Source organism: Euleptes europaea, chromosome 11 (assembly GCF_029931775.1).
Source record: "Euleptes europaea isolate rEulEur1 chromosome 11, rEulEur1.hap1, whole genome shotgun sequence".
In the NCBI taxonomy this organism is placed as follows: Eukaryota; Metazoa; Chordata; class Lepidosauria; order Squamata; family Sphaerodactylidae; genus Euleptes; species Euleptes europaea.
Genome location: NC_079322.1, coordinates 56,184,214 through 56,208,406, shown reverse-complemented (window position 1 = coordinate 56,208,406; position 24,193 = coordinate 56,184,214). Strand labels below are relative to the sequence as shown.

At 41.8% G+C, this 24,193-nt stretch overlaps 1 protein-coding gene across 1 annotated transcript; it reads left to right on the top strand.

The window, feature by feature from the left end:
- Positions 1 to 404: 404 nt before the first annotated feature.
- NSUN6 (NOP2/Sun RNA methyltransferase 6) lies at positions 405 to 23,723 on the top strand. The gene is made up of 11 exons (XM_056857623.1): positions 405 to 523; positions 1,286 to 1,441; positions 2,857 to 2,936; positions 3,462 to 3,571; positions 4,738 to 4,891; positions 6,679 to 6,760; positions 9,823 to 9,942; positions 15,033 to 15,177; positions 15,976 to 16,124; positions 18,323 to 18,448; positions 23,517 to 23,723. Exons 1-11 carry the CDS (start codon positions 449 to 451, stop codon positions 23,721 to 23,723), a joined length of 1,404 nt encoding a protein of 467 aa, XP_056713601.1. The 5' UTR covers positions 405 to 448.
- Positions 23,724 to 24,193: the final 470 nt, after the last annotated feature.

The following is a 24,193-nucleotide window of genomic DNA, read 5'->3' as shown; positions in this document are numbered from 1 at the left end:
AGATCTCCTGCTATTATAACTGATCTCCAGCAGACAGAGATCAGTTCACCTGGAGAAAATGGCCTCTTTGGCAATTGGACTCTATGGCATTGAAGTCCCTCCCCTCCCCAAACCCTGCCCCCTCAGGCTCCGCCCCAAAAACCTCCCACCAAAGAGGGACCTGGAATCCCTACTTGGATGGGAGGCTACCAAGGAAATCCAGGGGCGCTGTGCAGAAGCAATGCGCTGTGCAGAACGTTAAGACCCCTACGAGGTCGCCTTAAGTTGGCTGCTACTTGGCACTTTGTACCACCACCACCTGTGGCAATACAGGAAAAAAGAAATTAAATGATCCTTCAGAGTTTGTGATTGATTATAAATTATGCATGTCCAAATATGTAATGAAAGACACCTTAAAATATTGTTTATTACAGATGTTTTCCAGAGAAAATACTAGACGATTGGGACTATGTCTGTTTTCCACAAAATCAAACTGAGACCAGAGGTTGAAGAATATCTGCATGCCACATTTAAAAATGATGAGGTATGTGTTAAAAGTGCTATATAAAATAATTATTTTTCTTGATTCACCTACTGCCTCCATAAAAAGATAATTTGACGTTTTATACGTAGGTTGTCGGAGTACTTTTTAAATGGGGAGGGGAGGAAACTTTCATCTGTTATGTGAAGGCATGCTACAATAATAGCACACCTCTGTTGAACGTTGCTTTGTGGTTGTAATTATGTTTAAAGGAAAATTATGGATAGTAAATGAGGATAGTAAAAAAGAATATGCAAAGCCATACTAATGCAGGGACATTTGAAACAGTAACACTATATGTGTTGTTTGTTGCCAGGACTATATTGGCAGCTGTAAAATATCAGCCGGGTAAGATCTCTTATTTTTTAAAAATATAGAGAAGCGAATTTTCATTCACATTTTCTATGTTTCTGGAACTGAAGACATTAATAAAAAGATTGTGAATATTTATTTAACTTCTAACTTTTGCTATCCTCATACCCTGATGGAGAATGATTATTTATAGTATATTTCAAAGTAAAACAAAAGAATGCACTTTTGAAACTCGTGAAACTAAACTTGCTTTTCTCCAGCCTCTAAATTAATTTTACCATTCAGGCTGTTGCTCATCAGTTGGTTAAAACAGATTACTTGAATGCTTATCCAGTTGAAGTCCTAGGTTTAACTGAATTGTAGCTTGAATTAAATCTGTCGCTGGAATCACAATATAATTACAGCATAGTATTTCTAAACTGATGTATTTTGTTCGTGTGCTTTTATTTTAAGCTCATATCTGCTGTGGGTCCCTTGGAAGCTGAGAGGAAATATGAACGTCTATTAAATAATTTGTCTCACCCACCAGCTTTCACAACTGTCCGAGTGAACACTCACTTAGCATCTGTGGAACACATAAGAAGTCGGCTGTCTGAAGAGATCCACAAGGTCTGTGCAGTCCCTCAGTCTGTCTATCAATCAGTTAAGCCACTAGTAGTATAATCCTAAACCTATTGACACCAGTGAACTTAGAAGAGTTTAACTGTAAATCAAGGGAGGTATGATACTAGCAAACAAAAGACCATGTAAAATGAAAAAGATGGTAGATGATAATAAAAAATAGAAGTAGGCCAAAAGTAAGAATTTATATTTGAAGTCTGGAGTAACAACCTTTCTGCTGCAGGTGGTGTTTAATAATAACATTCAAACATGTGACCCCTCCACCTTCAGTCTGAGAAGAGCTCTAAAGGTTCTTTTTCTGTGCATTTGAATTGCCGGACCCCGTCATGTCCACCCCATCACATTCCATGCATTTGAGTTGCATATATCCCTGTCACTGAATCTGATCCCACATGAAGATGTAAAGCTGTGGCTTTTTTCTGTGATCACTAGTAACATACCGAAGCGAATTGGTAATATCTTCAGAGATATTGGTGATTCCAGGAAGGGGGGGGGGGGCGGGAATCTGTGTACATAGTAACATCAGTTACATTTTAGTTCCGAAATTAATTCTGTCAATGGTATACACTGTAGCAATTATAAATATTCATTAGTATTTGGGCAGTATACTGTATTTTTTGCTCCATAAGACGCACCTGACCATAAGATGCCCCACCCCCCCCCCGGCTGTTGGATCGGGGAACGCTGGCTTGCGCCGTCCTGACGCGCCCAGCGGGCTCTGTGCGGGCCCGCTCGCCTCCCAGCTGGCCGTCGGGGCGGGGAACGCCAGCTCGCGTTGTTCCAGTGCGCCCAGCCAGCTCTGTGCACCCCGCCCGCCTCCCAGCTGGCCGTCGGGGCGGGGAACGCTGGCTCGCACCCTCCCGACGCGCCCACCTCTGTGTGCCCCGCCCGCCTCCCAGCTGGCAGTCGGGGCAGGGAACACTGGCTCTCGTCGTTCCAGCCGCCCAGCCGGCTCTGTGCGCCCCGCCCGCCTCCCAGCTGGCCATCGGGGCGGGGAACGCTGGCTCGCATCGTTCCAGCGCGCCCAGCCGGCTGGTGGGAGGGGAGGGGGTCCCTCCGCCTGGCTCTGGGAGTCCTGGATGGACTGGGCTAGGGTCCATAAGATGCACATTCACTCCATAAGACGCACAGACATTTCCCCTCACTTTTGAGGAGGAAAAAAGTGCGTCTTATGGAGCGAAAAATACAGTAATGTATTCTGAGCATAAATATCTGTACCAAGTAAAAACATGAATACTTAATGAACAACAAAATGGCTCTAGTGCTGTAGATTCCTTTTAAATTATTTATTTGTTTTTTTTCTAGACTTTTCTAATGATGAAAAATAGAATGCTTCTTATACTACAAGCTACTTGTTATTAAACATATTTAAGTGATATACTTTTGTCTCTTTTAACTTTTAGCAATATAAAGGTTTTAGTGTTCCATTTCTTGTTCATCCAGAACTTCCTGACGTTTTACTTATTCCTAACATTGGACCCAGGTTTGTGGTTTTTAGAATGTTAATGTTATAGATTTTAGTTATAATATTTCATCTTCAGTACGCCAATGATAATTCACCATAATAACATAACTACCAGCAGAGTTTACTTTCCTTTAAATGCTGCGTATTTTCATTTTTGTTTTTAAAGAGGGCCTTAGTTTTACGAAACTCCCTTTCAGTTTTTTGAATATACAACTTGAGAGTGAGACAGAGTGTGCAACTGTTTCTCCGCTTAAAAGCAGTAGTGGCCAGAAAGATCACACCAAGGAAGTGCAGTGGAAGCAAAAAGGGTGGGTAGCGGGGGCAGTAGTGAGTGAAGTGGATCTGGACAGCAGAGTGGATGGTGCAGAGAGATAGCAGAGAATGCAAGGGCGGTTGTTGTCCAGCTCAGATGAGCTAGTGAGTTGGCAAATTGCGTGGCCCTACGTATCAAATTTATTTTGTATCCTGGCCCCATGAATGGCGTTTAATTTTCATCCAAACCATTACTACATTGTCCTTCATTAAACATCTTTTCCTCCCCAGAAAGGATCTGCAAGAATTGACAAATCAAGTAATTGTTGGGGCCCAATGTGGGAATGCAGTACTTCGAGGAGCACATGTGTATGCCCCTGGAATTATATCCACTTCAAAATGTAAGGATTTCTTCTTTCTGTAGGATAACAGGGGGAAAAACACACAGTTGAAAGTTACTTTCTCTTTTAATATTCACCTTTTGTACATACATCTCTTTTTTTTAGTGCAGCACCAAGTTTTACTGAGGTTTACTTTTTAACATTTCCAGTGTCATTTTTAGGTTGCTCTTTCAAAAGTGGTGATTTACATTCCAAATCACCAAAAACAAAACCTTTACTACATCACCACTATACCCATTGTTCAGCTCAGGACTCTTCTTTCATGAGTTTCCCCCCTCTTCTTTTACAGTGTTGTCTTTCTTAGATCAGGCCGCTTCCTTAGATATACTCCACCAGGCCAAATGTAGCCTAGCAGCCAAGTTTGGGGTCTGGCTGACTGCTTCACACCCCTACCCCCAATAATGCTACCCCAAGACTGCAGCACAGGCAGTCTTAATGACTGTCGACTGGGCAGCATATTGCTTGGTGAGGTAGAAGTTGTGAAGCATTAAATTTCAGGGCTGTTTCAAGTAATTGTTACCACTGTATTGTTTAGTTCCATTGTAGAAGGCCTGCTGGGGAATATACAGGACTGTGAACATTTATGACTTTAGTTTGTTATGCAAGTTTTTTGTCATGGAAGGTTAAAACATTTATTTGTTTGTTTCTGGAAAAAAAAACCTTAAAAGGGTTGACTGCTGTTATGTCCTTATGATTCAGGCAGTTGTGAGAAGCTATGCCTCAGATCAGGAAGATTTAAATGATGAAGTTAAAGCCTTAGAAGTTTGTGTTAAGGATTATATTTTGAAACAAAATAAATTATTTTGTTCTGTACATTCTAAAGAAAAGACAGACATAAGTTCCTGCTACTTATTTTCTCTTTCCACCCCAGATCTCCCAATATAAGCAACTTCATATTAAAATGTGTCTTTTATAGATTGAACATTGGAATGTTGTTGTTATTTTTTTTGACTGTGTTGAAAGATTGGGATGTGCTTCAAGTCATAGGAAATGCTGCCAAGTGCGTGTGGAATAGCCATGTTCAAGAGCTAGTCCTGACCTGAAATATTTTCTTGAAAGTACATAGGGCTGGAGTGCATGTCCTAGCAGATGTCCCTAATGATTTGACCAGTGTTCTCATGCCAAGTAAAATATAATCAGAAATGTTCTCTCCTTTCTCTCCCCAGTTATGAAAGCTGGTGATGCGGTTTCTGTATACTCTGATATTGAAGGAAAATGTAAAAGAGGAGCCAAAGAATTTCTGGGAACCAAAGTTTTCCTCGGAAATGGGATTTCTGAAGTGAGCCGCAATGACATTTTTAATTCTAATGGCCCATTGAAGTAAGTAAAAATGAAGATGAGCAGCCCAATCCTGAAAGGGGGGGGCATTTAGGCAGTGGCCGGGAGCGGTGCAGCCGTGCCGCCTCCTCTGAGGCTTCCTGGCCACGGCAGAGGGAAAAAGAGGTTTAAAATAATTAAAAACAAAAAAGGGGGGAAATGCCCATTGAACAAGATGAGGCTGCGCCACCATAAAAGGTGGTGCAGCTACGCTACAGCTCAAGGGGGCATTCCCAGGGTGATCAGGGTTAGGAAGCTGCCCAAAGGCAGCTCTGCCCCACCCCCTGAACGGCCCGGGAATGCCTCCCCCACGCTGGTGTAAAGTGGCACCAACGCCGACGCGGGGTCACACCAGCTCCTATGGAGTTTTGCACTCCCCTTCAGGATTGCAGCCTACCTGCTTTACCCAAAGTATAGCATCCATTTTTGCTGACAGCGGTTATTTGTCACTTACATTTTAAGTTGTATTTGTCAGTACGCAACTGAAGTTACTTACAGTGCTGCTTTTACACTTCTATTAACTCATGCAAACCACATCCCTACATTAACCATGGAAAAGCATTTAAATGCACTCTATGTTTACTGACTTTTCCAATGTGGCATGGTCCCTTTTCTCCATCTGTAACATAGGACTGTCTTGTGCATTTCTCTCCATTTAATCTGCTTACATCTCTCTCCACTCTGTTGTTTGCTATCTTTCTTTCTGAACCCACAGTGTATCCTTTTCTCTCTCTCTCTTTGTTTTAACGACATGAGAAGCCCTAGCTTGTATGAAAGAAAATTGTGTTATTGCTCCTAAGTGCCCTAGAACTTCTTTTCCGGAAACTGGGGCATTCGGTGGTGTAGTTGGGAGGAGCCAATGGTACAGCTCCTATTTGACTCAGGGATTTTCATTATTACTCTGATGGTGCGTGAAGCAGCTGTGCTTCAGGGCCTTGTACAATGCAACATTATCAGGAATGGAGACTTAGTTGTTCCCTCATTCATAAAATCATAGACTCATAGAGTTGGGTCATCTAGTCCAACCCCCTGCACAATGCAGGACATTCACAGCTACCTCCCCCCCCCACACCCCCAGTGACCAGAAAATGGCCAAGATGCCTTCCCTCTCATCATCTGTCTAAGGTCACAGAATCAGCATTGCTGACAGATGGCCATCTAACCTCTTCTTAAAAACCTCCATGGAAGGAAAGCTTACCACCTCCCGAGGAAGACTGTTCCACTGAGGAACTGCTCTAACTGTTAGAAAATTCTTCTTTATGTCAAGACGGAAACTGTTTTGATTTAATTTCAACCCGTTGGTTCTGGTCCGACCTTTTGGGACAACAGAAAACAACTCGGCACCACTGTAGGAATGGGCTGCAGAGAATTTCCTCAGAGGGCTGAAAACCGATGATTTTAACTATTTATAATGAGTACAGTACCTCTTAGTAGGGCAATCCTAAGCAGAGTTCTAATTTCACTGACTTCAAGGAATTTAGGATTTAACTGTGTTTAAGATTGCACTGTCATTGTTCTAAAGTAGAAAAAAGTGTACTGTTATATATACCTAAGAAATTGCTCAGCTGTTACACACAGATGAATACAAGTTTATGCTGATTTATGAAATTCTTCTAGTTATGATCACAAATATAAAATTAGAATTAATTGTGGGCTTATATTATGTGGTAGTATTGATACTGTGTCACACCTTTTTAAAAGAATGTTAGAATAAGGACATTTTACAATAACATAATATAGCTCCAAAAATGTAGACCCACAATTTTAACAATGAGTTTTGTGCCTTTCAGAGGGTTGGGAGTAAAAATAATAGAGCCGATCTACCTTAGTCCTTCGTTTGACAATGTGCTATCCAGTTGTATATTTTTGCAGGTAAGCAATTATTAAATATAGCTGTAGTTTTTTTGGAAATTAAGCTGCAGTCCTATGTCCTGTAAATAATCCCCATTGCACTCTGTGTGATCTACTCTTGAGTACAAATCCATAGGATTGGGCTTTCTGTGACCCTAACCCATGTAGGTCAGTCCCTCAAAATCATTGAAACCTTCAAATAAATGTGTCTTATAGTGCAAATCTGAATGTAAGAATGTTATATTTGACTTGCAAGGGGAGAACTGTTTCTGGTTCATTTGCTGTGAAACATAACATTGTTTTCTACACACAGGGTATTCAATGAAGCAATGAAACAGCACGGCTGTGTATTTTTTGCTGTTTCCTGTAGTATAAACTTATGGTGCCATAGATGCTTAAATTCTTAAAGAATGGCAGTGTACATGGCACATAGTTTCTGTTTTCTCCTGTGTGGGTAGATACATAATATGTAGCAGCCTTTAGAGTCATCTCGCTAACATAGAATCTTAACATTTTTCTTTCTTTATAGTAAATAAATAAGCCAAATCCTATACTAGGTTTAGTTATAAGCAAAGTAGCATCTTTGGGGGGGATAGTACTTATTGTTGCTTCTCTTCTATGATGGCAGTTGGCAGAACTTTTTTTATAAAACATATGGTTGCCACAGCCCAGTTTAGATGGCTGTACAGTGACCAAGTCCCATGGACTTGAATGTGTCTTAATTGGCTTAAATCCAGGCTGTCCAGGTAAACTGAGGTGTAGACAGAACTAGCAGCTCAATATTTCTTGGTCTTACAGAGCCAAAGTAATTCTGGCTTCTGAAACAAAAATTCTAATGACTTTTGCTTTCTAAGAAGCGAGGCACTATAACAAGAAGCTTTAATTTGATTTTGTAAAGGTTACCAAGCGAGATATGTTTGTAATTTACACTAGGTTTCATTTACAGTAAAAAGCATTTGTTTTGGTTTAATTTGTTTTGTTGATGGCAAATTCTTCATAAGACGAATAGAAGTTCTGGAAATTTTATTTCCTTTAAAAAAACTTCCCTTACACAACCTGCTTTCCTGTACTCATTATTCCGTTGTGTTCTTTCAGCTGTGGAACAACATTAGTTTCTAGGTCCTTCCTCCAAAACTAGTATTGATTCTGACACACTTTAAACATAAGGTTATGAATTTTTTTTTTCCATTTCAGCTTTGTACTGGAATTTAAATAAGAAATTGTCATGGGCTATATATGCATGTTTATCACTGGTAGTGTTAGCTGGTAACCTGCATAAATGAATAAACCATCACTATTTGCTATAGACAGAATGTCCATATCTCCTAGTTAGCTCATACACAATGTGTTTCAATGAAGAATGCACGTATTTAGATGAAAGCATCAAGTGATGGCTATGTATAGTTGAACATCTCATAGTATAAACTTTTCCACTGGGCAACTTCAGCAAACATGTAAGAGCGTGTTGATAAAGAACAAATATCATGTGACTATTTGAGAAGCGGGATCAAAAATATATTGATGAACAGTGTGCTGCTAATGTTTCATACCATTAACCCAGTACCATTGATTTAATGTTTTGACCACATACATTGTTAGGAAATATGTGTTGCTTTTAAATGACTGTCAGTTTTTCTGCGTATATGTTTTAAGGGAAATTAATGTAGGTATCACCAATAGATTCTCAACATGGCCAAATCTGTGGATACTTAAATCCAAAGACTGGAGCCATGAACAGACAAGACAGATCTTTCTACAAATCTGAAAACACCCAAGGTTTGCTGAAAAATATGAAAGCTAAAAAAAAAAGGTGAAAGGTTCGCCTCCCACAAATTATAGAGGCAGTGCCTGCAGCTTTAGGAAACAAATGTTCTCAATGGCCATTGCTAGGCAGCCACACAGTATTGCCAGCCTTCTAGCCTTGGTTCCTGTCAGGAAATGGCAGGGGTAGGGAGCAGGGCCTTTTCCAGAGCTGTTTTGGGCTTTCAGGGAGGACTCACTGAGGTCAGGCCCCCCCAACAACCACCAGGCAACTTGCTATCTCACAACCCGCATGACTCGCCCAGGACTGGCTGTTTGCTACTGTTCAGCAGCAGGCACACCACAAAAGTCAGTGTGGTGTAGTGGTTAGAGATTCATGCTAGGATCTGGGAGACCTAGGTTTGAATCACTGCTCTGCCCTGGGTTCTCACTGGGGGATCTTGGGCCAGGTACTCATTGTCAACCTAACTTACCTCACAAGATGGTTGTGAGGATAAAATGGAGGAGGAAAGGCAGGCATAGCGGAAGATAAAAAGGTAAAGGTCCCCTGTGCAAGCACCGGGTCATTCCTGACCCATGGGGTGACGTTACATCCCGACGTTTCCAAGGCAGACTTTGTTTGCGGGGTGGTTTGCCAGTGCCTTCCCCAGTCATCTTCCCTTTACCCCCAGCAAGCTGGGTACTCATTTCACCGACCTCGGAAGGATGGAAGGCTGAGTCAATCTTGAGCCGGTGGGAGGCAGATAAAAATAGGTTTGTTTGTAGGTGGGAAGGAGATAAGGAAGCAGGGAAAGGAGCGGATATGGAGGTTGCCTGAGGATGGAAAGAGGAAATAGTGTGGAGAAGGGTATACAGGGGGAAATGAGGTGCCCTCCACAAATCCTTGCAGGTCCCCACAATGCACCTGGGCCTGGCTTGGCAGCCGATACTACACAACAAGGCCATAGTTTTCTGGGTACAGGCTGCCAGGATGAGGGAAGTAAAGCTAGGGTAGCTGGTGGGTGGGAAGGAGAGAAGGAAGCAGGAACAAGGGAGAGGCTATGGGGGCTTTCAGGGGTGGCACGAAGTTAGCAGTGCTGGAGGTGGGCAGGGGCTTCTGCTTCCCCTGCCACTGAAACAGCCACTAAGGTGGCAGCATTGGAAGTGGATGGAGGGCGGAGGAGGAGGGCTGCTATACCCCGCTATCTCCCCTCTGTCACTGGACCCAGATTCATGGGCTCATTTGTCACAAGGGAGAAATGAAACCAAAATGGAGATATTCACATTGAACCAGATAGCTTTCAGAATTCCCTAGTTCTTAATTCCTTCTCTTTTTCTGCTAGAATTTGCCCTCTTCAGTTGTGAGCTATGTTTTAAATCCTCAGTCAGGCGAGAAGATTTTGGATATGTGTGCAGCTCCTGGGGGAAAAACAACCCATCTTGCAACACTAATGCATGATGAGGTAAGTGAAGTGAACATTTTCTGTCTCAGCGAGGAAAGTTTGACCCACGGTTCATTAGCACGGCTTGTTTCACTCATTTGCTGAGCTCCACAGATAACTCATGGTAGCACAACATTAATATTTGAACATAGTGCTTATTTACTGTCTCACTATGCAGTTTAGCAGAATTATTGAACCAAACATAGATTTTTTTGGAGTCAACTGACACAATCAGATTTGGAACAAAAAGGTCCAATTTCACTAGACAAGGGGGCGCATTTTAAAACTACAGATACAGCAGGCTTGTGAGGAGGAATATAATGCAAATCTTTTTAGTGCAGAATCTCAGTTTTGATTCGATTTTTCAATTCATTTTCTTTGACTGAGGAAAAATGATGCCGTTAAAATCAAAGTAACTGAAATATACCAAGGTACTGTGCTCTGAGATCTTCAGAATGAAAACAAACATTAATGATATAATGGTGAGTACTTGCTTGTTATGTTGAAATGAGTAACCCAGTAGATTGTGCTATTTCTTTTGGAAAGAAATTTAGGTTGGTTCATGAAAAGGGTGTCTTGTATTCCTCATGTCCACCAACCTTGGGTATCATCTTGTTTTAGCAGGTTATAGATAAAGGTTAGGGTTTTTTTGTGCATACTCCTATTCAAATCAAATTGCAATATCCTTGGAGTCGATACTAGACAGATGGGTGGTATCCCAAGTGAACATAAGAGTGTGTTGCCACAGTTAAAGTAAATAATTTTGTTTGTTTATTTCCTATTTACGTTGTTTATCGTCTGCTTTTCTCACTGGGACTCAAAGCAAATTACACGGAGTACGTCAACAAAGTCAACAGGATGGGACATTCAAGAAACAATGTTAAAAACATTAGAATTGTAGCACTCTGGAACCAACCAGAAATCTAAAAACAGAGCTGAAGCAAAGCATTATATTAACCTAACACGTTAAATGATGCAAATTACATAGTAGGATCCTACTTACAGCAAGCTATACGCAGTAGTATAGACCACAGGTCCCTAAAAATTTATCCAAGTAACTGAACCATTTTGTACTGTGTAACCATTACCTGTGTGGCATAGCCCTCTTGAATAACTCAGTTTTGCATAGTTTGCGGAAATCCAGGAGAGTGGGAGCCTTCCTGACCTCAGGCAGGCCATTCCATAAGATGGGGGCAACAACAAAGAAACCACCCTGGGTAAATGTGCAAGTCATCTGACTTGGTAAGATGTGGTTTCGTATACTCATAGAGTGGCCTCAAAGTCTGCTGCTGCTTGTTCTGGCCCTCAAGATTTGGTACGTTTTCATTTACCCAAACTCTCTGTCTAATGCAGGCTTGTCCAAACTGTGCCCCCCAGGCCGCATGTGGCCCAGGATGGCTATGAATGTGGCCCAACACAAAATCGTAAACTTACTTAAAACATTATGAGATTTTTTTGTGATTTTTTTTTTTTTAGTGTTAGTGTACTTTATGTGTGGCCCAAGACAATTCTTCTTCTTCCAATTTGGCCCAGGGAAACCAAAAGATTGGACACCCCTGGTCTAATGAGACCCATGCTGTGTGGGACTTACTCCAGTTCTGCAGGGCCTGCAAGATGGAGATGTTCCGCCAGGCTTGAGGGCAGCGATGGTATCATCTAGAAGCTGGCCTCCTTTCCCCCTCCCTTTCCCTTATTCCCCTTTCCCTTTCTTTTTATCGACCAGTCCTTACGTTTTCCCCTCCCTCTCCTTATGTGTGTTCCTACCTTAGTGTTAGTTCTGTCCTCCATCTCCTCCCCCATGAAGTGCAAGATCAAGCCAGATGGTGGCCACCGTCATAACAGCTCTCCCTGTAGGGAACTAATATGGTGCCATTGATGTAGAGCGGTGGTTCCCAAAGTGGGCATTACCACCCCCTGGGGGCGGTGGGATTACCTAGGGGGGCATTAAGAGGGAAGGGGGCGCTGGGGTTGAGTTTGTGGAACCAAGCAGGCAGTGGCCCAAAAGGTTTGGGAACCACTGATCTAGAGAGTATCTTAATATTCCGTGTTTTTTTAATGTTTTAACTAATGTATGATCTATATGTATTTTAATATTCGTTTAATTGTGATGTTAGCCTCCCTGAGCCCGGGTTATAAATAAAAGTTGATTATCATTGTTGTTGTTGTTGTTGTTGTTGTTGTTGAGCCTGGGATATAAATTAAAGTTTATTATTACTTTTGTAGTATATTGAATCTTGGAATAAAATATGTTGCTATGTTCCCTAAGGCATGGTCATCAGGGCGTTCTTGCCTAATGTGGTTGTTTTGGAGATGTGGAAAGGAGAAGCATGACATTCTCTTCTTCAGATATTGTATCGGCATTGAGAATTTGTATTTCAGAAGCAAGTTTCAGAATTTGGGAAGGGAATATTTGTTTTATGCTCACTGAGTTGTGCACCATTGCGTTTAAATGAGTTTTCTCATGTACCTTTTCCAACTCCAGTTATAAGTATTACTAACAGTGCAGTCATAAACAGTCACACCCTTCTAAGTCCACTGCACTGTAGAACATTAATGTTGTTTAACTGGTTGCCCTGGAAGAAAAGCAGCATAAAAGAATTAATAATTTTTCTGTGTGCCACATCATTTCTTCCTCTGAGGAACTGTGTATATATAAGTAAAATATACCAATTTTTATCAATTTGAGGCAAGTTAACATGCATTTAGCTATATTGCTGTTTTGGTAGAAAGAAGTTTGTACATAAAATGTCAAGGGAGTTTGAAAGATCATGCAGCTTGGGTGCCATGCTTAATGCATTAGCAGAAAGAATTTGCTGTGGCCAGTCATGTGTGTATGGACGCATGTAATTTGTGATATGTGACAGCCTTCTTGACGTGATCATATAGTGCCTACTGAAGTGTTCAGCCTTTCACTGTGGAGAAATTACCAACGTACACACACAAAAATTCATGAAACAGAGTCATGATATTTACAAGAAATAACCATTTACTTAATGGTGTTTGTCCACGAATTGTGTTACTGTTTGTTTTCAACTGTTTGCTTTATTTTAATGGACACATTGTTTGGTAAGTTAAGCACATCATTATGTCCCATAAACACTGCCATCCCATACACACAAAATATTAAACTTTTTAAAAAGTCATTTTGATGCTGGGATTATGGAGTAAAAAGGGACTCAGAGCCTTCTGTGCTAAGTGCAATCATGTGGAATATACCATGTGAAGAATGTCTACATTTGTAACATCATGCAGCAAATACTAGATTGAATACTGTCAACTCAACTAGAAGATTGTTTGAGAAATGCAAAACAGCAATATATTCCTTAATAATTAAGTGCCACCATGTCGCAACCAATTTATGACGACCCCTCATGGGGTTTTCAAGGCAACAGAGGAGCAGAGCAGAGGCGATTTTGCCATTGCCTTTGTCTGCATAGCAACCCTGGTATTTATTTATTTAATTCATTAATTAATTCATTTATACCCCGCCCTTCTCCCCAATGGGGACCCAAAGCAGCTTACATCATTCTTCTCTCCTCTAGTGAGGTAGGTTAGGCTGAGAAAGTGTGACTAGCCCAAGGTCACCCAGCGAGAGTCCATGGCACAAATGGGGATTTAAACCTGGTTCTTCCAGATACTGTTAGGAAATTCTTAACCACTACAATTCACTCCTTGGTGATCTCCTTCCCAAGTACTAACCATGGCTGACCCTGCTTAGTTTCCAAGGTCTGATGCGTTCAGACTGCTAGACTATTCCTTAAAGGTAAAGGTACCCTGTGCAAGCACCAGGTCATTCCTGACCCATGGGGTGACATCACATCCCGACTTTTTCTAGGCAGACTTTGTTTACGGGGTGGTTTGCCAGTGCCTTCCCCAGTCATCTTCCCTTTACCCCCAGCAAGCTGGATACTCATTTTACCGACCTCGGAAGGATGGAAGGCTGAGTCAACCTTGAGCCGGCTACCTGAAACCAACTTCCGTTGGTTCCGTTGCAGAGCTTGGACTGCAGTACTGCAGCTTACCACTCTGCGCCATGGGGCTTAGGCAAGATAAAATCCCATTCAAGCATTTCCAAATATTTGTTTATTATTACTGCTTTTTTCCTTCATAGAACTGAAGGTGTGGTATACATAAGTTCCCCAGAAGGTTATCTGATTAGATACTGACCAGATCCAGACCTGCTTAGCTTCAGCCAGGTTGCTGTATCATGTGTCTTTGAACCATACTCAACACCTTCTGCAGAAACCTCTTGATTTCAATGGACCTTACAATGTATATGAAGTGCCTTAAAGACTGAAAAGCTATAAAATGCTAATTATTATAGGGATGGCAGGTATCATGGCTGATTTTATACTTCCTTAGGACATCTTTAGATTGGATTTTAATATAATCTTAATGTGGTATGAGCCCCGTGGCGCAGAGTGGTAAGCTGCAGTACTGCAGTCAAAGCTCTGCTCACAACCTGAGCTCGATCCCAACAGAAGTCGGTTTCAGGTAGCTGGTTCAAAGTTGACTCAGTCTTCCATCCTTCCGAGATCGATAAAATGAGTACCCAGCTTGCTGGGGTAAAGTGTAGATGACTGGAGAAGGCAAAGCCAAACTACTCTGTAAACATAGTCTGCCTAGTAAACATCAGGTGGTGACTTCGCCCCATGGGTCAGTAATGACCCTGTGCTTAATGTTTGTTTTTATTCAGTTGTTTGATATTGTTATTATACTGTTGTTACCCTCCTTGAATCCTGAGGCGCACATGTATGTGTGTGTGTGTGTGTGTGTGTGTGTGTGTGTGTGTGTGTGTGTATATATATATATATATATATATATATATATATATATATATGTTATATATATATAAAATTAATAAATGAAATGATTGAAAGTTTGTCCCCTGTTTTGAGATCCACGTGTCCAAGTATCTCATGCAGAGCAGTAGCTGTAGTGAAATGGAAATATATCAAAATAGTTTACCTCATTGCTTAGGTACTTCGCGGCCTTTACTTGAAATGGTATAAATGAATTGGACAGTGCATTGAAAAATTTGCCATTCTAGATTTTCATTATTTCCTTTTTTAAAATCATTGATACTTTTTGATTTTCAATGTATTTTTCAGGGGGAGGTGATCGCCATGGACAAGATAGCAGATAAAGTCAAGAAGATTAGGCAAAATGCTGCACTGCTAAAGCTGAATTGTATTAAAACATTTTGCTATGATAGTACTAAGGCACTTGCTGCTGACCAGACAGAATGTGGGCAAGGTAACATTATTATTCTTTTCTTTTTGGTGGTTATGTTTTCAGAAGGGAACAATGACCAGTTTTGCTGTCGTTCTTAAGCCAAATTACTTTGATTTTTATGGACTACTTTATTAAGGCTGTTAACTGCCAGTTTCAACAAAAATCATTGAAACCTTAAAAACCCTGGGCAACATCAGTACTGTATATACCCTTTCTACTTTTTTGGAGTATCTGTTCATCAGTAATATGTGAGCAAAACCGTTATCTACCTTTCTGTATCTTAATCCTATCTGTATCTATTGCCACATAGTGAATAGGTATATGTTTCAAAAAGGTGCGCTGTCATTTCTGTCATTTCAATACATCTGGGAGGTGCACAGAAAACCTTTTGGGTTGCCCCTTAAATGCCCTTGTTTTTCTTATATATTTTCCCCCTTCTACAAATACATAATTTATAAATGGCTGGTGTTCACTGCATCGGACCCCAGCAGCAATTGGTATGCCACGTTTGTTGTTTGCGTGTATCCCAGCACATAAACCAAGTCTTCATTTGACTTCAGCAGAAAGGTCTGATGAAACTTTAGCTTCCTTTGTCCAAATATAGTGATAATTTGCCTGCACTTGCTAAAGACTTTGAAATCAAGGCCAGTATGATCGCCTTTGGAGTTGGAGATGAATTGCATATGATCGATATCAAGTCTAGACAATGTAAACATGTTATTCTGTTAAGCTTCCAAATAATAAAAAGTGTGTGTGTGTGTTTTTAAGTAAAACAAAAATTGGCTGCAATCCTGAAATGCTGACTTTTCTTTTTTGCAGGAGGGCCTCCATTTTTACGAGAGTCATTTGATCGAATACTTCTTGATGCTCCCTGTAGTGGGATGGGGCAGAGACCAAATATGGCTTATTCCTGGTCTTTAAAGGAAGTGAATTCTTATCAGCCCTTGCAGCGCAAGCTCTTCAGAGTGGTAGGTATTAATGATAAAAAAAACAACCTGAGGAATGTTGCAAACCTGTAAATTCACCCTTGGAAAACAGAGGCCTAGCCGCTCTCTTCATTAGACCTCAGCTGCAGTTGTTGGAAGCTAGTAGAGAATTCCTAAGCACACACACACACCCCCCACACACACACACAGTACGATGTATCTTTGATCTGTCTCATCTTGATGCCATAGACTTTAAGGAAAACTACAGTTTCAGCAGCCCTTAAATAAGTCTCTGTGATGAGGCTGGTACCACCATCTGGTGATTACACTGGCATTCTTTGGGGAGATCCCCAAGTTCTGTAATGTTCTACTTTAAAGTCTTGTGAATGTCCCCATCTGCAAGCTGTGACTAATCTCTTTACAAATATTTCAGTAGTTGACGTGAAAACTCTTAGCTACCCACACAAGTGAGGACAACATGACCTCTCACACTGCATGAATTGGGGACAGGCAAGTCGGTCATGTTTTCTATGGCATGCCTCGTTTGTGGCACATGTGACAGGCTAGTAGGAGCCAGGAGGTGCTTTTTCTTTCTGAGCAGAGGGCAGCATTTAAAGTAGGATATAATTAGGCTACATCTACTTAAAAAGCCAGCACGTCTTGGAAAAAGAACAGTACATAAAACAGCCATGCTGGATCAGACCAAGGTCCATCAAGTCCAGTAGTCTGTTCACACAGTGGCTAACCAGGTGCCTTTAGGAAGCCCACAAACAAGACGACTGCAGCTGCATTGTCTTGCCTGTGCTCCAAAGCACCTAATATAATAGGCATGCTCCTCTGGTACTGGAGAAAATAGGGATGCATCATGACTAGTATCCATTTTTACTAATAGCCATGAATAGCCCTCTCCTCCATGAACATGTCCACTCCCCTCCTCAGTACGAGGCACTCATGCCAAATTGTAAAAATTCAGGCTTTTTCTCCTCCTGCAATGAGGCTTTCATGTCCTGTGATAGGGTTTGATCTTTCCTACTGTTTTAACAGCATGGCTGTCTTTAGCATATAACCAGAAAGTTTTGAGAATTGTATGTTTCTGAACCCTTACCTAAACAAATGTATTTATTTATTTGGATTGCTAGCCTATCCCATCTGTAAGGCTTGGGAATTATATTAGTTAAAAGCACAGAGGACATGCCTCTATCTTGCAAGTCAGACAAAATAATACATTCAACTAAAATTTCCAGCTCATTGGAAGTTTAACTGTGGCTGCCAAAAGTCAGCTCAAATTACATCAAGAGAATAGGAAGAAGCCACTTGAGTTGAATTAGTCCTTCGGCAGATCCAGTGGGAAGATGGCCTGGTGCCCTCTTTGACTTGTCCCAAGACATTTCCTTTAATTTCATGATGTGCTCAGATAGATGTTGGGAATAGCAACAGCCATGATTTATTCAGCTGTTTTCTCTTGTGTATTGAGCCTGCAGAGCCCAAAAAAAGGGGGGGGGAAGAGGTCAGAACACTTGAGATGTTTGTTTAATGGCGGACAGCTTTAACGTACAGGTTTTTCTAAAGAAGATGCAACTATTGTTTCACTTTCTGAGAATATCTGTTGGAATCCGGTTCGATTTCAGAACATCAAAGCTGTATGATTCTACTGTCAGACTGTTTAGCATCGCTCATCATCACATTTTAATCACCGTTTGCATTTGGTAAAGGATAGTGATAGCTTGAACTGTTTGGGATGAACTTTTTCAGGCTGCTTTAATTACGGTGCTCCAAAAGAGACACTGCAACATGAAAGGTGGTGTTCACAAACTCCTGGAACATAAGCCAGGTCCATTGAATGCATGAAAGCTGAAGTCCTAGAGCTGCCGCTCATGATATGGCTGATTCTACAAGGCAAGACATTCATACCTGACACTTGGATTGGCCCTCATTACATAGTTTGTATCCATTCTACCATAGGCTGCCAAGGAAATTGTTGGCTGTAGTCTGCATTCAGGCCCAATAAGTTTGGCAAATCAGTACAACCCAAAGGGCTCACTTCATGTGGAACATCCACCATATAAAGGGGACCTCTAACAAACCTCCTTTGGGAGTGATTGCTCTTGAGAAGTGGTCTTTCTTCCAGCCTAAATGAACATGATACAGTGGTGTGCTTTAGAGACTCTTTTCTCCCAATCTACATTTTAGTTCTGTGTATGAAATGCTGATGATCTAATGAGTGTGTATTTTGTCCATAGGCAGTACAGCTGCTGAAGCCAGGGGGCATCCTGGTATACAGTACTTGCACAATTACACTTTCAGAAAACGAGGAGCAAGTTGCGTGGGCGCTCCAGACCTTCCCGTGCCTCCGGCTTGAGCCACAGGTAAGAACGTGGTCCTTTTTAAAATTCATAACTCATTTTGTAAAGATTATCTTTTCTTTTGCTGAATGACAAGATTATGGATTGTGGAAGAGAAGGAAGAATAGTAAGTTATTGGATGGGGTGTCACAATCCACAGCACCATTTGCTTGATGTGTTCCTTGGTAGCTGCAAGTAGAAAGATCCGATAATGTTTTTCTTCTTTCCTTTTATCCATGAAGGTGGGAGGTGCTGTGGCTCCGTGGTAGGGCATCCACTTTGGTTGCAGAAGGTCCCAGGTCCAATTTTTGGTGTCTCCACTTAAAAGGATCAGGTAGTAGTTCTCCAACTAAGACCCTGGAGAGCTGCTGCCAGTCAGAGTAGACAATACTGACAAAGATACCTGATGAAGGGAGCTTTGACTCACAGAAGCTTATATCCTGTAAAATCTCGTTGATCTTTAAGGTGCTACTGGTCTCAATTTTTGTTCCACTACTACAGGCTAACACAGCTACTCACCTGAATACTGACTGTGAAAGACGAATGGTCTGATTCTGTATCAGACATTTTCATGTATTAACACTGATTGTATCATGACTAAGAGGTTCTAAAACATTGATCGCTCAGGGGCAGAAAAGCTCTGTAATATTTATTAAAGTTTCCATACATCATTGGTGTATGTAGGCTCATATAAAGGACTATGGCAGGAAACATAGTTGAGAGAAAGAATAGAGTTGCCAAGAGTACGTTCCAGGTTTCCTTTATGATAGTCTGTTTTTTTCAGTCATGGGTTTGCAGGATCACTGCACTAGCACAGTATTTGGTAAGTGATGCAGATTTTTGACCGTCTATTTTTGAGAAGGATGTATGTTTCTAGTTCTGGGGGTTACTGGGAAAAAAACATTGGATTGGATCCTACCATGTGTGTGTGAAAGACTTTGATGGTTGCAGATCTGTCTGTTTTTTGGATTTTTTAAAAATCCAAAATCTTTGAACACATGAATATCAGAAGCAGAATAAATTATGAAAAGTATGTAGATATGTTGATGCTATGTAATTTATGCTGGGAGTGGAAGAGATTTTGTCTTAAATTTTGTGGAAAATCTTCACAATGAGTTGCTAGGTCTGCCAGATACCCCCTGACAACCGGCGAGGGGTGGCAACCGGCAGCAAAGAAAGGCCTCTGTCAGTGTTGCCAGCAACGTCATTAGATACGCACTGGAAGTTATGTCATCACATCCCCTGGGATGTTCTGGTATTTGGGCAAAAATCTCTGGTAGAAGGCATTTTCGCCATAGAGTTTTGCCCAAACATCAGAGTCTCCCGCATCACTGGCGATGCAATGATGTCCCTTCTGGTGCAGACCAGAAGTGGCATTGCCATGTTTCTGGCAACATCAGTCTAGTATGTTCCCCACCACCACCATCCAGCTGTTTGGCTGTGTGGGGAGGGGCTCTGGGGCACAGGGTTCCCTGCCCCTAGTGTGAGCTTGACAAACATATGAATTGCTGTTTTAAAGTAAGCACATGCATCAGCAAGGCAACATGGATCTTACAAGATTGTTGCAATCACTATGTCACAAAAGCACGCAGAATTTGCAGCCCGGGCTAGAAATCCCATACCTTCTTACAGCGGGGTAGGGAAGGTATGTGTATTTATACACATGTATGTGTGTGGGTACATACCAGGGACTGGAAGCTCAGAAAAGTCTTGCAGAACCTTTATGGCCCAGGGGTAGGGCTGCCAGATCCCTCTTTGCAACTGGTGGGAGGTATTTGGGGTGGAGCCTAAGGAGGGCGGGGTTTGGGGAGGGGAGGGACTTCAATGCTATAGAGTCCAATCGGCAAAGCGGTCATTTTCTCCAGGTAAACTGATCTTTATTGGCTGGAGATCAGTTGTCATAACAGGAGATCTCCAGCTAGTACCTGGAGGTTGGCAACCCTACCCAGGGAGGTTGGGCTGGTTTTGAGACAAGAAAGTTGTGGGTTTGGTGCTTCCTTCGAGCCTTAGCTTTCTTTGTTGTATGGAAGGGATCCAGCGTTCCTGTTTCAGTACCCAGTGCTTTTTGGGATTCCACTAACTCTCCTTAAGGAACAAGAGGTGAAGATTTATATTAAAAGGGGACCTTTGCATTTTGAAAGTTGCCTGGCTGTAAGAAGTTTTAACTGATCCCTCAATTGTACACATCGGCTCAGCTGTGTGCCTTTTAGCTGCCAAAGTACAAGAGAAACTGCAGAAATGAGGCCTGCTAAACATTTTCCTGTCACCCAGTTCCTGTTTGCCCCCTGCAAAAGGGCACTGGGAGGAGCAGATGGAAGTGAAATATGTCTCTGTTGACTTAACTGAGTCTGGACAGCCTGCTGATCCTGCAGAGAGAGTGGGCTGGAGAGACATCTGTGTTGATGAGCTTCCATTACTCCATTGCCCTTCCCTGTACAGGGTTCAGCAGGCTGTGCTGGTGCTTTGAGGGTTAGCAGTTTGGCAGTCATTAACTAATGTAAATGTTAATTGTCCCACCTGTTTGTGCAAGCTATTCCCCAAATCATGACTCGAAACCGTAATATTGTGTAAAGAGTTATATTTAGAATGCTTTACATAGTAGTGTGACTTTGGAAAGTTTAATTAGTTACACTTTCCTTTTCCCAGACCTTCACTGGCAGGGTGGCTAAAGTGATTCAGTTTTTAATCTTGCGGGATTACATGGCTGAGGCAAACTCTAATTTGATAGTGGGTTTTGTGTAATTTTTGTAATCATGCTTATCTTGCATGTATGCCTACAGAGGATGCTGAATGTGGTGTTACACTGTGCTATGTTGTATTTGAAGTGGTACATTGTCATCCATAGAAGGAACAGTGCTGCCGGACACTTGATAAATTTATCTGTTTTTGTGCCAGGCTTCCTTTTAGTTAAATTTTAACAGCACCTAAGTGTCAATACAACATTTCTGTTAGGGAAAAAAGACATATTGAAAGAATTGGGCACAAATCAGGGCTGATATTTACAAAAGTGGCTTAGCGATAGAGCATCTGCTTGGTGTACAGAAGATTCCAGGTTCAATCCCTAGCATCTCCAGTTAAAAGGATAAGGTAGTAGATATGAAAGAAAAAGAGTTGAAGAAAGAAAGAAAAAGATATGAAGAAAAAGAGTTGGTTTTTATACCCCGATTTTCACTACCTTTAAGGAGTCTCCAAGCTGCTTACAATCACCTTCCCTTCCTCTCCTTGTGAGGTAGGTGGGGCTGAGAGAGTTCAGAGAAAACAGTGACTAGCCCAAGGTCACCCAGCAGGCTTCATGTGGAGGAGTGGGGAATCAAACCTGGTTCTCCAGATCAGAGTCTGCCGCTCATAACCACTACACCACACTGGCTCTCTGAGACCCTGGAGAGCAAATGCTAATTGGAGTAGACAGTACTGACCTGGATAGACCAATGGTCTGACTCAGCATCAGTCAGCTTCCTGTGTACTTGAATGTCAAATTTGGGGGAAAAAACCTATTTGGCAAAGCTGATTATGCATGTCTACTACATAGATGTATCGAAAACATGCATGTTGCTGCTGGATGCACAAAGGAAAATGCTTTTGAAAGTGAACCAGTTTTCACTCTTAACCTTTGCTAGTGCTCATTAGTATTGTATGAAGCTCCTTCCTTAAAGTGAAAGAAGGAACTCTCTTTACATATTGCCCCGTGACCACGACTCAGGTGAAAATGCAGTGGCAGGGCCATGGTAGTTATAAGAGCTGTAAAAATGGTAAAAACTTGGACTCCTGGAATTTGATGTTGGAATGTAGCAGTGCTAAACTGCTAGACTGCAGCATGTGCTGGGTTAGTGCCTCAACACATATTGCTGACTTTCAGCAATTTTAGACAAGAATGCCTAAGAATTTAACATGTTTAAAACATTTTTTTCCACCCCTGACTTACCCAGTCTTCCTGTTTGTTTCTTCCTCTTAAGAAGTAGGCAGAAAACCTGCTGGTGATCTCAAACGAGGCACAGAGGAAGTACAGACTTTTCCTCCCTGGACAGAGACAGAGACACTTGCCAAATCCCAGTTAGGAGAAACAGGAGCACATGTTCCACAGTTTCCATTTTTTATTGTGGGGAGGGGAACACAGCATCGTCAGGCATTCTGTTCCTGGCTGCTGTCCAGGATTCAGTAGAGATTAAAATGTGGAGTATTTTGCCTTGTTTTCCCTTGGATTGTGAAAATGGTTCTTAGCCTCAATACTTTGCCAGTTAGTGGTGTAGTGATTAAGAGCAGTGGTTTGGAGCGGTGGAATCTGATCTGGAGAACCGGGTTTGATTCCCCACTCCTCCACATGAGCGGCGGAGGTTAATCTGGTGATCTGGACTTGTTTCCCCACTCCTACACACGAAGCCAGCTGGGTGACTTTGGGCAAGTTACAGCTCTGTTAGAGCTCTCTCAGCCCCACCTACCTCGCAGGGTGTGTGTTGTGGGGAGGAGAAGAGAAGGTGATTGTAAGCCGGTTTGATTCTGCCTTAAGTGGTAGAGAAAGTCGGCATACAAAAACCAACTCCTCCTCCTCCTCCTCCTTCTTGTGTGGGGACTTGTCTGTTCACATCCCAGGTCCTTGAAAAGCCTTCCCCCCCTCCCCCGTGTTGGTGTAAACATCTCTTGGTCTTCAGCAACTTTGCAACAGCTAAGCACCTATGTTCAGTCTTCCATCTGTGCTTTGCTGGAGCAATATGGCCACCCTAGCATAATGTAAATTGTTTGTGTTTGTTGTACATAAAGATGTACTGAAGTGTTTTCTTTGTGTCGTTTTATTCATGCTGCTGCACTTGAAGGGATGTATCCTTTGTGAATGTCTCCATGGGCTGTCAGTATGTTAATTCCTGCAGCCTGGGCCTTCCTAAAAGGAATTTTTTTCTGAGTAGAAAGATGCAGCAAGGCAAACAAACCTAAGGAGCTTGGTTTTCTGCAGTAAAAAAAAGTGTTTCAAAGATGTGCCCATAGTGGCAGATAAGGGCTCTGGCTTTTAAGAATATGAATAAAAGCTTGTATTTTCTGTTAAATAAGAATGAACGGGAAAGCAATTTAAATAACTTGTTTTATTTTCCTTCTTTCAAAGGAGCCCCATGTCGGAGGAGAAGGAATGATGGGAGCTGGGCTGTCACCTGAGCAGTTGAAACAGCTGCAGAGGTTTGATCCATCTGATGCAATTCTGCAGGGAATGGAATTTACTTCATTGCAAGGTTTCGAATCTGAAGATTTGATTGAACTGGCAAATAAAGATTGCATAGGATTTTTTATTGCTAGATTTGCAAAAGTGCAGTGAAAGCTGTAACTTTACAGTTTAATCTGAAAGTGCTCTCCTGTTAATACTGGGAGCGTTCTGAACTGCATCTTGTACTGCTGCAGTGTTGCCAAGCCAACAGACTGACGACACAGTTGCTATAGCAGCAGCAAAATCTGCCAGCTGTTTCCCCTGGGAGAGATCCACAGGTTGGAGAACAAGTCTGAGGAAGGGAGGGGGCAGTTTCCGTCTGGAAGTCTCGGCTTGGTTTTGTATTAGCAGAAGGTCACTGATTCTAGAAAATGGGCTGTTTTGCTCTTTGTCCTGATGATTTAGTGTCCAAACACTTGCAACCTTGTATAGTGGGAAGAGGGCTCCCCCCCCCCAAAGTGTATTATATATTGCACAAGGTCAGTAATGAAAATACTCTATCACGTTCTGTGAAGTTGCGTTTGCTAAACTCTCAAATCTGTGCTTTTATATTATTAATTTATATTATTAAAGATAGTGAT

Coding starts and splice junctions, on each gene's coding strand:
- NSUN6 (XM_056857623.1), top strand. CDS start 449: ATGTCTGTTTTCCACAAAATCAAACTGAGACCAGAGGTTGAAGAATAT. Junction 15,178..15,975: donor CCAGACAGAATGTGGGCAAG/GTAACATTATTA, acceptor TCTTTTTTGCAG/GAGGGCCTCCATTTTTACGA. Junction 16,125..18,322: donor AGCGCAAGCTCTTCAGAGTG/GTAGGTATTAAT, acceptor TTTTGTCCATAG/GCAGTACAGCTGCTGAAGCC.